The sequence below is a fragment of the Meles meles genome, chromosome 14, assembly GCF_922984935.1.
Source record: "Meles meles chromosome 14, mMelMel3.1 paternal haplotype, whole genome shotgun sequence".
NCBI lineage: Eukaryota > Metazoa > Chordata > Mammalia > Carnivora > Mustelidae > Meles > Meles meles.
In genome coordinates this window covers 3066028-3079197 of record NC_060079.1, presented here as the reverse complement: position 1 = coordinate 3079197, position 13170 = coordinate 3066028, and the positions used below count along the sequence as shown (strand labels likewise).

The 13170-nt window shown below is 35.3% G+C and overlaps 1 protein-coding gene across 3 annotated transcripts in view; it reads right to left on the bottom strand.

The window, feature by feature from the left end:
- Positions 1 to 13170, bottom strand: part of ZMYM2 (zinc finger MYM-type containing 2) — a 113353-nt gene that overhangs the window by 73186 nt on the left and 26997 nt on the right. For 2 of the 3 annotated variants that reach the window (XM_045977942.1, XM_045977943.1), the window contains exon 3: positions 4126 to 4982. In XM_045977942.1, the coding sequence (XP_045833898.1) occupies positions 4126 to 4982 (857 nt within the window). The remainder of the gene's footprint in view (positions 1 to 4125; positions 4983 to 13170) is intronic. The other variant, XM_045977944.1, reaches the window with a different exon arrangement.

Genomic DNA, 13170 nt, shown 5'->3' with positions numbered 1-13170 from the left:
AACTAATTTACAGAATATCCCTTTAAGTAAGGAATACATACATCAACATAAAAACGTAATAAAATCTTGACCAATCAGAACCTTTGACAAATTTAGTACAGATCTCATAAAGCTTATCTCATAAAGCTCCACTGAGGGTGGAGTCCAACACGGTATTTGAACCCACAACCAAGATCAAGACCCAGAGATCAAGAGTTGGACACTTAACCACCTGAGCCACCCAGACACCCCTTAAAACATGTTTTTAAAAACAGCTTTTTTCATATTTAGTTCTATGGACTCTAGACCACATAATCTCAAAGAAATTAGAGTTTGACACAGAAATGACAAGCCAACTTAAACTGACCAACATCACATTACTCTCTCCTTCAAACAGTATCAGTATCGCACAGAATTAAAAGATGTGTAACATTAACTCTGGATTGCAGAGTAATTTATCTTTTCTCTCTTTATAGAAAGCTTCCTTAGTGCTTAACAGGAAGTGCCCAGCTTACTACACTAGTTACTATTCCACAAACCTAGCTACACTGACAATACCATAACCATTTTCCCTTCTGAAACTTTACAGACCACCATTCTGATTGTCTCTAGTAATTTTTTTTCCTTTCTAGGCTCTTCCAAATTTTGAACTTCCATATATAAAAAGTTCCCCTTCTATTAAAAAAAAATTTCTTTCCTTCAACAGGAAGTACAAATATATCTGGAGCTCAGGAAAACTTCTCTACTATCAAAACCTTAAGGAGGGTGATTTCCTGGTTCCAATCCAATCCAACAACCTAACGATTTCAAGGGGCTACGTAACACTGCTACTCAAATTTTACCTTACTCCACAATATCCCTCACCACAAAAGTTGTATTTTATACACAGAGTAAACTGAGTGCATTCTAGGATCCTGCCATCCTGTTATCCTGCTATTATGAAGGTAATGGACCAGTTATAATAAACAGGTAAAAATATTAAAGAATATGAAGAAAATACAGTTGGCCCTTGAACAACATGGGCTTGAACTGTATGAATCCTCTTATATACAGATTTTTTTATGATAGTTATTTTCCGTTCCTTGGGATTTTCTTAGTAACATTCTTTTCTCTACCTTAGTTTATGGTAAAAATACAGTATATATAATACATACCGTACAAAATATGTGTTGACTATTTATCATTAAAGCTTCCAGTCAACAGTAGGCTACTGGCAAAACAAAACAAACAGTAGGCTACTAGTAGTTAAATTTGGGGGGAGTCAAAGTTATACATTAATTTTCAAGTGTATGGTAAGGGATGGGGTGTTAGCACCCCTTATCCCTACAGTGTTTGAGAATCAATTGTAGTTACTAACTAAAAATTTCACCTTATGAAGTGCCTCCAATCGAAAATTATATTTGAACATATATGCCAGAAGAAATAGTTTCTTGCAACACAATTACTGGTTCCTTAGAATTTCTTATTTTGTAGGTTTGTCATTTGAATACATACTTAAAGAAACTATTTAAACTTGATTTTGAAAAAATAGCAAGATTTTTCCACAATTTAATTTTAGACCCTGTATAAATGTCACCCGTAATCTATTTTTCAGCTCTTATATTTCTCCTACTTTCAAATTTTCACATCCTCCAACATCAAAATACTTTTAGGAAGAGAAGTTTTGTCTAAACCCTCTATTTTATACAAAGGACATCAGGGGTAACAGTTTAATTTGCCCAAGTCACAATTAGTCTTAGAGCCAGTATAAATAGCCAAGATTTTATAACTCCCTATTACAAATAAAAGCAGCACAAAAAAAAAACAAAAGCTAATTCATAAAACAAAGGAGCAAAAGGTCTATCTGTTTAGTTTTTCTGATAAGTAATATACAGTCCCTTGTATGAGTTTCAGTAAACAGGAACACAATTCTTTTTTTGATTTTTAAATATTTTTAAAATAATCTCTACACCCAACAGGGGCTCGAACCCACACAACAAGATCAAGAGTCACATGCTCTACCATCTGAGCCAGCCAGGCATCCCCCAGGAATACACTGTTACAATATGCCCCCTTGACTCAGCAATATTCCTAAAGAAATAACAACCTAAGATACATGCATAAGAATATTCTTAAGAATTATATAAACAGTAAAAACTGGAACTCGGCTAAATAGAGAATAAAAGCAAACATATAGACTTGATATGAACAAAAGTTCAAGATCTACTGTTAGGTATTGAAAGGGATGGTGGGAGGAAAGAGTTTACAAAACTATACCTAAACTATGATCTCAGGTTAGAATTAAACGTACTATTTCGATGGTAAGATTAATTATTTTCCTCTGTATACCCTAATGTTTTAAACATATTTATAATTACAATAAAGACAAAATGACTATTTTGCAATTGATTTGAACATTATCATTTCTCAAACTTTTATGAGAGCCAGAAGGTTACAATGAAAGAAACTAATTATATACAGCTAATAGTATAAACTGTTAAGACCTTTCCGGAAGGCAGTATGACAGTATTATTTCTACAACTTTAAAATGCTCATACAAACTCACACATACATCCTCCCCCAACCCAGATCTACCTACGAATATATATTTACACATAGAGGGAAAGGGTCTTGGAAGGTAGGAGAAATTTTCCAAATCAAATAATAACAAACCTATTTCTTTCAAAATGACTATAAACCAAACAGATTTTTTTTCAACCAAAAATCTCTGGAAGGAGGTGATATCCTTTGGCCTAGTAATTTCACTTCTAGGAATATACTCTAAAGAAATGAGAAGTTTAAACAATGATGTTCAACATAAACCTCTAATAGCAAAATATGAAAATATGGGAAACAGTATAAATACCAAATACAGGAATGATATATCCATATCTACTGTGCAGCCATTAAAACTTTTGTGTATAAATGTTAATGGTATGAGAAAATACAATGTAAAGTGGAAAACAAACAGGAAGCAATATTATTCACAGTCACGTTTCAACAAAGTTAAAATAAATGGAAAAAGCCTGAAAGATAACCACTCAAAGCACTGACAGTGGTAATCTTCAGTTAATAATACTATGGGGGCGAGGCGGGGGGTGGGGAGACACCTGAGTGGCTCAGCGGGTTAAAGACTCTGCCTTCTGCTCAGGTTGTGATCCTAGGGTCCTAGGATCCAGACCCGTGTCAGGCTCTCTGCTCAGCAGGGAGCCTGCTTCCTCCTCGCTCTCTCTGCCTGCCTCTCTGCCTACTTGTGATCTCTATCTGTCAAATAAAATAAATATAATCTTTTAAAATAATAGTAATAATACTACCGGGGATTTTTTTCCCTCATTTCTTAATTACAGATTTTCCAAAAAATTCTTCTATAGTTAAACATTACTCTCATAAACAAAAATATAACAAGAAAAAAGGAAAAATTACTAGCATTTTATACCATCCTACTCTACCTAAGTGTAGTGTAATGATTGCGGAGAATCATTCCTTATTATTCTCCACAAGTTCTAGGCCGGTAAGATTGCTAATGGGCCTAAAATGGAGAGAAACAAAGAAGGATATATAAGAGAGACTGACATACAAAAGTTTGGGGGAGAGGTGAAAGAGAAAGGGACATAAAGTCATGGCCATCAAAAACCCAGAGTTCTTAAAACTTGTTAATGTTTTCACAGAGCAAAGCTACCTGAAGAAAAATTATTCAGTCGAGAAATTAAAAACCTTCAAACATTAAAGAAATAATAAAATGCTAATAAGAAAAAGTTAAAATTAGATTAAGTGATCAAAATTGCTTTAAAAGTAAAAACAAATCTAAATGCACCTATGATACAATACTATATTGTTCCTTAAGTATGCTGCTTATCTCTTTTCACTATTTATACATCACTAGTAAATACTAAAAATATATAAGATGCCAAACTGTTAGACTCCAGTGGTAGTGAATGTAAAGAGTATTCATTCCAATCCCTTAAACATAGATTTCTGTGATGAATTTTCCAATGATCTGCAAAGAAATACATGGCTTTACATCTCCTATTAGTTAAAAATTTCCAACTGCTAAAAGTCAATGGAATTAACTTCTCTTACATGAATAAACTAACCAAGGTAGTACCAATTACTACAATGAAGAGAGAATCGGACAATTTTACACAGGGTAGATCACTTGATGCTTACCAGGATTATGATGAGTTGCAGATTCTCCATTCTGAAATACGTCTCCTGCCACATTCATTCTACCAGGATTAAAAGGTCCTACTCCAGTCTTGGTCTGTGAAGTTAAAGATGGGGTGTATGTTTGTATATTAACACCAAAATTACTTGACTGCAGTCCGTTAGAGACATCTCCCAAGTTGGTATTCTGCAGTGATGTTACATGTGTAATCATTAAGTTCATATCTCGCCCGTCAGTATTTTCTAATTGGCCATCATTCACAGAGCTTACACCTGTTTCTAAGGTTGTAACATTAGCAATCTGAATTTCAGAGTCTGGTTCTGTGGTGATACCACTATTACCCATTCCTGCATTTACCTTACTTCTTGAAAAACTGGAAGTGGAGAAATCCACATCATTGGTTCTGTTTTTAGTCTCAGGAGGTCTCCGTTCAATAAAATTAGAGGAATTTTTTTCTTGCCCTTGATTTGTTTCCATGTCCTCTTCATCATCAATGACAATTGTCTCACTTACACTGCCCTTCTGAGAAGCCAACTCTTTTGAAGAAGGAAGAATTTTGGAATCATTTCCTTGTAGTTCTTCATTTTTTGATGATGAAAATGTTACGGTTCTTTGATCAGTTACCACTGGTGCAGAAGGTGGGGGAGGTTGTACAGGTTCAATAAAAACAACGTCATCATCATCTTCCACTGACGAGTTCTGAAATTTATTAGATCTAGCGACTAAAGGATTGGGTGGACCACTAAATGAATTTCCTACATTGGTGAGACTAGTTGCCATGGCCGTACTCCCTAATAAAACAGGAGTCTGATCAGTCAATTCTAATCCTCCCACTGAACCTGTGTCCATGCCAAAAAACCTGAAAAGGAGATGGAAAAAAGAAAACAAGTGTCAATATAATCTTTTGCTCTTCTAACTGAAATAATTTTTAAAGTACTTTTTTTATTCTAAATGGTAATAATTCTTATCTAATAAAGGAAAAATCTGGTATCCAATCTATGATCTCATTCACTAATCATTTTACATACTTTACACATGAATCTCCTGAATATAAAAAGAAATGTAGTTAAACAATTTTCAGTAATAATATGTAGTATATTTCTACCTCCACCACCTCCTTTCTACCATACTATTTAAGTTATAAACCTTAATACTGAAAACACAGATAAATCCTTCAATATGTATTTAAATAGGAAAATAACCAAAATCTGACAATAAAAATCCCTTCTCTTTTATCCCATTTATCCACTGTATTAAATAAAACAATACAATCTAATCCCTAATTTCCCCTACCTCTTTTTTAATTCCTTTTTCTCATGTTCCCTGGCTCCCTTGTAACTATATAATTAAATCCTTGTGAGACTCTGTAATCTTTCTCGACCCTATCCAGAAAGCTTATACCTCTAACCTCTATTTGTCAGGAACTATGCTGTGTGCTTTATAGCCACGTATCAAGCTCAATAATGGCTCCCATAGATATCAGATCCTAATCCCTAGAACCTGTAAAGGTTATTTTATATGGGAAAAAGGTCTTTGCAGATATGATTAAGATTGAGGATTTAAAAACAGATTAGCCGGGTAGACCCTAAATGCACAAGTTTGCAAAGGGAGGTGGAAGGAGATTACAGGCATAAGAGAAGGCAATGTGACCACAGAGACAGACGAGATCAGAGACTGAAGTAACGCAGCCAAGATATATTGGCAGTCATCAGAATGTAGAAGAGTCAAGGAATGGATTCTCTCCTAGAGCCTCCAGAGGAAGGACGGCCTTACTGACACCTTGATTTGAGCCCTGTATCATTGACTTCCAACTTCTGATCTCCAGAATCATAAGAAAAAGTTTGTTGTTTTAAGCCACCAAACTTATGGTTATTTGTTAAAACAGCCATAAAAAATTTATACATTCCACTTCTTAGTTACATTTTCAAAACAACCCTTGATATAGTTATAATTTTTGTTCCATTTTAATGAGTAAGAAATTACAGCTTAGAGAAGCTAACCTGCCCAAGTCACATACTATGCATGCTCAGGTCTTTCTAACTCAATAGTCCAAACTCTTCATTACTCTACTATATTCAACCAATATCTTTTGAGCACCTGATATGTATGCAGGACTGTGCTAAAGCCAAAGAGACAACAGAGAGTTAACAGTGAAGAGCCAGAAAAGAAAATAAGTTCTTGAGCAGATGGAGAGGATGAGGTCATGGACACAGGTGGTAGTAGAACTAATTCTTAACACGAGTCAGAGAATTTCAGAGGAAAAAGACAGGGAAGAAAAGAAAATGAAAAAAAAAATAGAAGGGGGGGCAAAATGAAGGGTGGGTATAGATTGATTGTAGGTTACTCTGTAGATGGAGTGGGTTGGAATTTGACATGGGAATTTGAAGTGGTTGATACATGGTTGCCTAATTTTCAGAGTTAAGTCATCCGAAAAGGTGAGGATGCAGTGGCTGTACAAGTCTTAAAGACTGGTTTAAGAGTCCCAAGGCCAACTCTTATATCTTTTGTAATCCTCTTTCTCTAATAAAGCCACTTAGCCCAGTTTAAAAAAATAAAACAAAAACAAAAAAGAACGTTTAAGAACGTTTACTATTTCATATATATTGCTATTTGCTTATTTTGCTATAAGGAGTGTTTGGGACAACAAAGATGATACTAATATACATAATATACATAAATACCACTTTGGCAGATAGGTGACAGAGAAATTGTTCATTGTATATTTTGCTGTATTTTAACTTCAGAACATAATTTGTCACTTGTTTTTAAAACAAAAATTAGTTTATTTTATTTTATTTTTAATTAGAGTTTTTATAAAAACAAAGTGGTAATAGAGTGATCAGAGAAGACCTCTTTGAGCAGGTGACATTTACAGTGAAATTTGAACAAGAAAGATCCAATTGTGGGAAAATTGTAGAAAGGGCATTCCAGATCCTGCAAAAGCCTGAGGGAATGAAGCTGGTAAATTCAAGCAACAGAATAAAGATCAATGTTGCTAAACAAGTTGGTAGGGAAGAATTATATAGGAGATATAAAAACATGCACAAAACAACCCACCAAGGCCAACAAGTTAATTCATTAACTGCATTCAATAAAGATTTACAAAGCACCTAACCTAGTATGTACAAGACACTGATGAGGACACCTGAGAGAGGAAAAAAAAAAAAAATCAATAAACAATACAAGTAAATATCCCTGAAATTAGAAATCATGAATTCTAAATGCCAAGTCTGGATTTTACTGTAAAAGGAAACATTGTAGAGTCTTCACTAAAAGGTTAATATGGCTTGTATTTTTAATACATTGTTTGGGCTGCTATTTGGGAGATTATAAGAAGGCAGGACTAGAAGCAAAGAATACCTGAAACAAAGGTGATGACAGGAGATGGAAAAAAGTGAACAGATTAGGGATTTTTCAAAAGCAGATCTTACTAATATGAAAAGGCTAGTAAGATTACTCTTGACTGGAAAAAAAGTCACAGAACACAGAATTATTATTACTACAATATTACACGTTCTCCAAAAACTTATATACACACATACGCACACTATGTTTTTCCTAAAGTACATATACTTTTATGTAAAATCATAAAAAAAACCTCTGAAAAAGGATCAGATTATACTGATACACATAGTTTATGAGGAGGAACAGGGAGTCTGAGTAGGAGAGGTGATCAACAAGTTGCAACATTAATCTAAAAAGAATTTCAGGGAGCTAAGAACCTGAAAGAATAATGGGGAAAACAGAAGTCAACAAAAGAAGACAGTATAAAATTGATAAAGCATTAGTTAAAGAGCAATGGATTATCAATCTCCAGAAACAAAAATGATACAGAATAAGCACTTTTCACAGACATTAAAAAGGAGTATAACAACCATATTGTGAAAACACCAGATAGACTATAACTAATCTGCTCTTCTCACTCAATGTCTAGAACCTAAAACAGGACCTAGGCACAGAATATATACTCAGTTGTCCCAAATATTTGTGGAAGGGTCAGAAGGCAAAAATCCATATGTTCATTTTGACTACCAGAGTTATTTTTAAGTAACATAATTATATAATTACAACCTGGTCCTTTATTTTATACATAATCTAGTCCTTTATTTTAGATATACAATCTAGTCCTTTATTCTATATATACTATTCTATTCTCTGACCTTAAGTTTAGTTTCCAGAGAGCACCAAATCCTATTCAACCAACGTAGTAATGAAAATGAAATATTTTCAATAACAAGTAGTATTTTATAGGAAAAGCCTTATTGTATTTTCACTTACCTGTGACAAAACCTGACTGAATTAACTAAAACAGATGTTGACTTTTCTATGATAAAATCATAGCTCAGACACAGTAAAACTGCTCAATTCTAAAACCAGTCTCCAAATCACTCTAAGATCAAGTCTCTGTCAGTATGAAAGACATGTTAATACCGGGAAATGGCAGAAGACACATTTACATCTACTTTAAAGAAACCAGATTGATTCTATTTAAAAGTTTAAGAGGTGGGGTGCCTGGGTGGCTCAGTGGGTTAAGCCTCTGCCTTCGGCTCAGGTCATGATCCCAGGGTCCTGGAATCGAGCCCCGCATCGGGCTCTGTTCAGCAGGGAGCCTGCTTTCTCCTCTCTCTCTGCCTGCCTCTCTGCCTACTTAAGATCTGTGAAATAAATAAATAAAATTTAAAAAAAAAAAAAGTTTAAGGGGTGTCAACTTTGATTTAATCAAAGATCTACAAAATTACCATTCCATACTCTAAGACACTTCAAATATTTTCCAAAATTAAAGTATACACACCAGGAGCACCTGGGTGGCTCAGCTGGTTAAGCACCCACTCTTGATTTCCACTAAGTTCATGATCTCACAGCTGGAGGATGGAGCTCCCAGTCGGGTTCTTTACTTAGTGGAGGAAGTCTGCATCTGTCCCTCTCTCTCTACTTGTGTCTCTCTACATCTGCATCGCTTCTGCCCCTCTACCTACTTGTGTGTGCTCTCTTTCTCTAAAATAAATAAATCTTTAAAAATAATAATAATAAAATATATACACCATTATTCTAAAACAGCTCCTCACGAAGACTTCTTCATGGTAAATCAGTAAATCTGCTAGGGGAAACACTCATATAAGGCCTTCAAGTAATTTAAAGTAAACATTAAAAAAAAAAAATGTTTACTATTACCACTACAGAAAGCATTAAAAGTTGAAATATGTTGAGTAACAGTGATTCAAAATTTTATAACTCAAATAAATGTTTTAAAAAATAAAAGAGTATCCAACCAGTAACAGTTAACATTTGTCTGATGCTTGTTTTAAGTCGAATAGTCATGCGAGTTAAACATTAAAGCAAATCCATGAAGGAAATCACTTTTCTCTTTTTCTACACCCATTTAAAAACAAGGGGCATGTGGCTGGCTCAGTCGATTGAGCATGTGACTCTTCATCTCAAGGTAGTGAGTTCAAGCCCCACACTGGCCCTAGAGTTTATTTTAAAAATCATCATCATCGTCATCTTCTTCAAAGCTAAGCTGTCCATGACCACAGCCAATAAGCTGGATATTAGGATTTGAATATTCATACTGATATGTAACACGTAATTAAGTACTGAACAATAAAATAATACAGCACGGCTCTTGTTTAGTAAAAAATTCAATACGGGTGCCTGGGCAGGTCAGTCGTCAAGCGTCTGCCTCCAGCTCAGGTCCCGATCCCAGGATCCTGGGATCGAGCCCTGCATCGCTTCTCCCTCTTCCACTCCCTCTGCTGTGTTCCCTCTCAGTCAAATAAATCTTAAAAAAAAATTTTTTTTCAACAAAACAATAACCAAATCAATACTCAAACTACACAAGTACCAAATGGAAGAAATGAAGTTGAAATATCCTCATCAACATAACAATTTTCAGAGGAATAAGGAAGGCAAATACACAGATTATTATGAAATGCATAGGCTTCTAATGCATGAGTTCTCTGGATCCTTTCTATGGTTTTAGTACACCTAAAATAGAAGACAACAATTTCTAAGACAGAAAAGCTAGAACTGACTTCATAATGCCCTCTGGTGGCAGATTGTTAGGTATCAATCAGAAGAAAACAGCAAAGCTCAAAATAGGACTCTCTTTACCAGTTAGCTCTCTGCAGTAATCAACTTCTCAAAACAGAGTAACTACCCAACTATAATAACTATTTTCAAATCCTATAGTATAAATGTATTTGGCCACTTCTAAACATCATAAGAATATGTTTCAATCAACACTCAATTTACTCCATTTATGTGATTACAAGTTGACCTAATTAAATGTGACTGAAAGTTAACCACTTCTACATTCTGCATCAAGTCCATTCTAATTAGCTATTTCACACTGAGCAAATTCCTTTACTTCTCTGACCTTCAATTTTCTCTAGAGTAAATGGTATAAAAATAGTTCTTAGGATTTTTCTTAGAATTCAAAAGATATCCAGATGTGAAAATCAATTAGCATACTGTTCACTCCTAAACAATTATAAGGCAATTTTTGCCTATACCCAAGATTTCAGTAAGTTTCTAGTACTGATATTTCATTGATACTCCATCAATGTCACAGACTGAATGTTTGTGCCCCCCACCCACCCAATTTATAAGTTGAGATGATATTAGGAGGGAAAGCCTTTGAGAGGTGATTAGGTCACAAAGGTAGAGACTTCATAAATGCGATTAGTGCCCTTTTTATTAAAAAAAAAAAAACACCCCAGAGGGTGCCTGGGTGGCTCAGTTGGTTAAAACACTGCCATCAGCTCAGGTCATGATCCTAGAGTCCCAGGATAGGGTCCCGCCTATGGATCCCTGCTCTGCAGGGAGTCTGCTTCTTCCTCTTATTCCCGACCCCACCCCTCCCCATGCGCTCTCTCTCAAATTAATAATAAAATCTTAAAAAAAAAAAAATCCCAGAGAGCTCCCTTCCCTCTTCCACCTATGAAGACACAGTGAGAAGACAGTAATCCATCTAGTAACCAGGAAGCTGTCCCAGACAAGACAGCAAATCTGCCAGAGCCTTGATCTTAAGACTTCCCAGCCTTTAGAACCATGAGGAATAAATGTTTGTTGTCTTTGGTCATTCAGTATAGCAGCCCAAATGAACTAAGATGTTCAACATAAATCATGAATGCTTTATAGTGTTATTTGTTCTTTATTTTGATCCAAAACAACCAATTAATAAAATACTTAATGTTCTCATGGAAAAAAAAAAAAAAAAAAAAGAAAATGTGGTAGTTAAAATATAAATGTTAACATTCCTAGTAATAAAGTTATGAGCACTTGCTGAAAAAAGCTTATAAATATTCAGAGAAAATCACAAAGAAAGCATTTCAGGGACACCTAGGTGGCTCAGTCAGTTAAGCATCTGCTTTCAGCTCAAGTCATGATCCCATGGTCCTGTGATCGAGTCCCATATCGAGCCTTGCTCAGCAGGGAAAGTGCTTTTCCTTCTGCCTGTTCTGCCTGCCACTCCCCCTGCTTATACTCTCTCTGTGACAAATAAAATCTTTAAAAAAAAAAAACAAGTAAATAAAGAAAGCAAGCATTTCAAAGTGATTCAAGGAAAACAAATTATCATTTTCTCACTGGTAAGCCTACCTAAGAGCTTTCTAGGTACCATTCAGCTAAGGTGAATTATTCTCTATAGCAACACTTAGTTAATATGTGATCATGCGTACTTTTAAAAGTTCTGAGTCAAATTGGCAAACTTTAAATTTTAAGAATAAAAATTCTTGGGATGCCTGGTTGGCTGAGTCAGTTAAGTTTCTGCCTTCAGCTCAGGTCATGATCCAGGGGTCCTAGGATCAAACCCCACCCAGCAGGGAGCCTGCTTCTCCCTCTTCTGCTGCTCTCCCTGCTTGTGCTCTCTGGCTCTGCCAAATAAATGAAATCTTAAAAAAAAGAGGGAATAAAAATTCTTAACCAAATAGGAATAAGGGCACCTGGGTGGCTTAGTCCATTAAGTGCCAACTCGATTTTGGCTCAGGTTTCATGATATTGAGTGTCATGTCAGGCTCCAGGCACAGCATAGAGTCTGCTTGAGATTCAACCCCTCTCCACCCCCAACCTGCATGCACATACACATGCATGCACACGTTCTCTAGTAAATAAATCTTCAAAAAAAATAGGAATAGATGTATTTATAAATACATATATAAAATACCAACCAAGGGATGTCACCAAATTTAATGTGAAATATTAAAAGCATTCTTATTAGAGTTAAGAATAAGATAAGGATATTCTTTACTATTACCACATAGCACTGTTCCATAAGTATCAGCCAATACAATTTTAATAAGAAGAAAAGATATAAAATCTGAGAGGAGAGGTGCCTACATGGCACAGTTGGTTAAATGTCAAACTCTTGATTTAGGCTCAGACTCAGGTCAGGATCTCAGGGTGATGAGATTGAGCCCTGCAATGGTCTCCATGCTCAGTGGGGTGTTTGCCTGAGATTCTCTCTCCCCCTCTCCCTGTCCCTCCCACTCGTGCACTCTCTCAAATAAATAAATAAATCTGAAAAAAAAGTTCTGAAAGAAAAAAAAAATCGCTATATTCAAATTAGGTTAATTTTTACCTCAAAGACCAAAAATATTTACATGAAAAATTACAGCAGTGAGATAACTTAATCACTGGATACAAAGATAACATGAAGAATATTAAATTAATTGTATGGGGAGTACCTGAGTGGCTCAGTTGGTCGATTGAGCTTCCAACTCTTGATTTTAACTCAGGTCATGATCTCAGGGTCATGAGATCAAGCCCAGGGTCAGGCTCCACACCCAGTGGGGAATCTGTTTCTTTCCCTCTGCCCCAACCCCTGCTCACACGCTCACTTTCTCTTTCCCCCTCTCTCTAAAATAAATAAATAAATAAATAAATAAATAAATCTCTTTTAAAAATTAACTGGATGGTCAATTGGAGACAGATACAAAACTCTGCTTCCATCCAAAAACCAACTAACTACAGAGATTAAAAAAAAAAAAAGGCAAACCTACAAAGACAAGTAGAACACAGGAGAACTCAACAGCATCAGAAATGTTAGA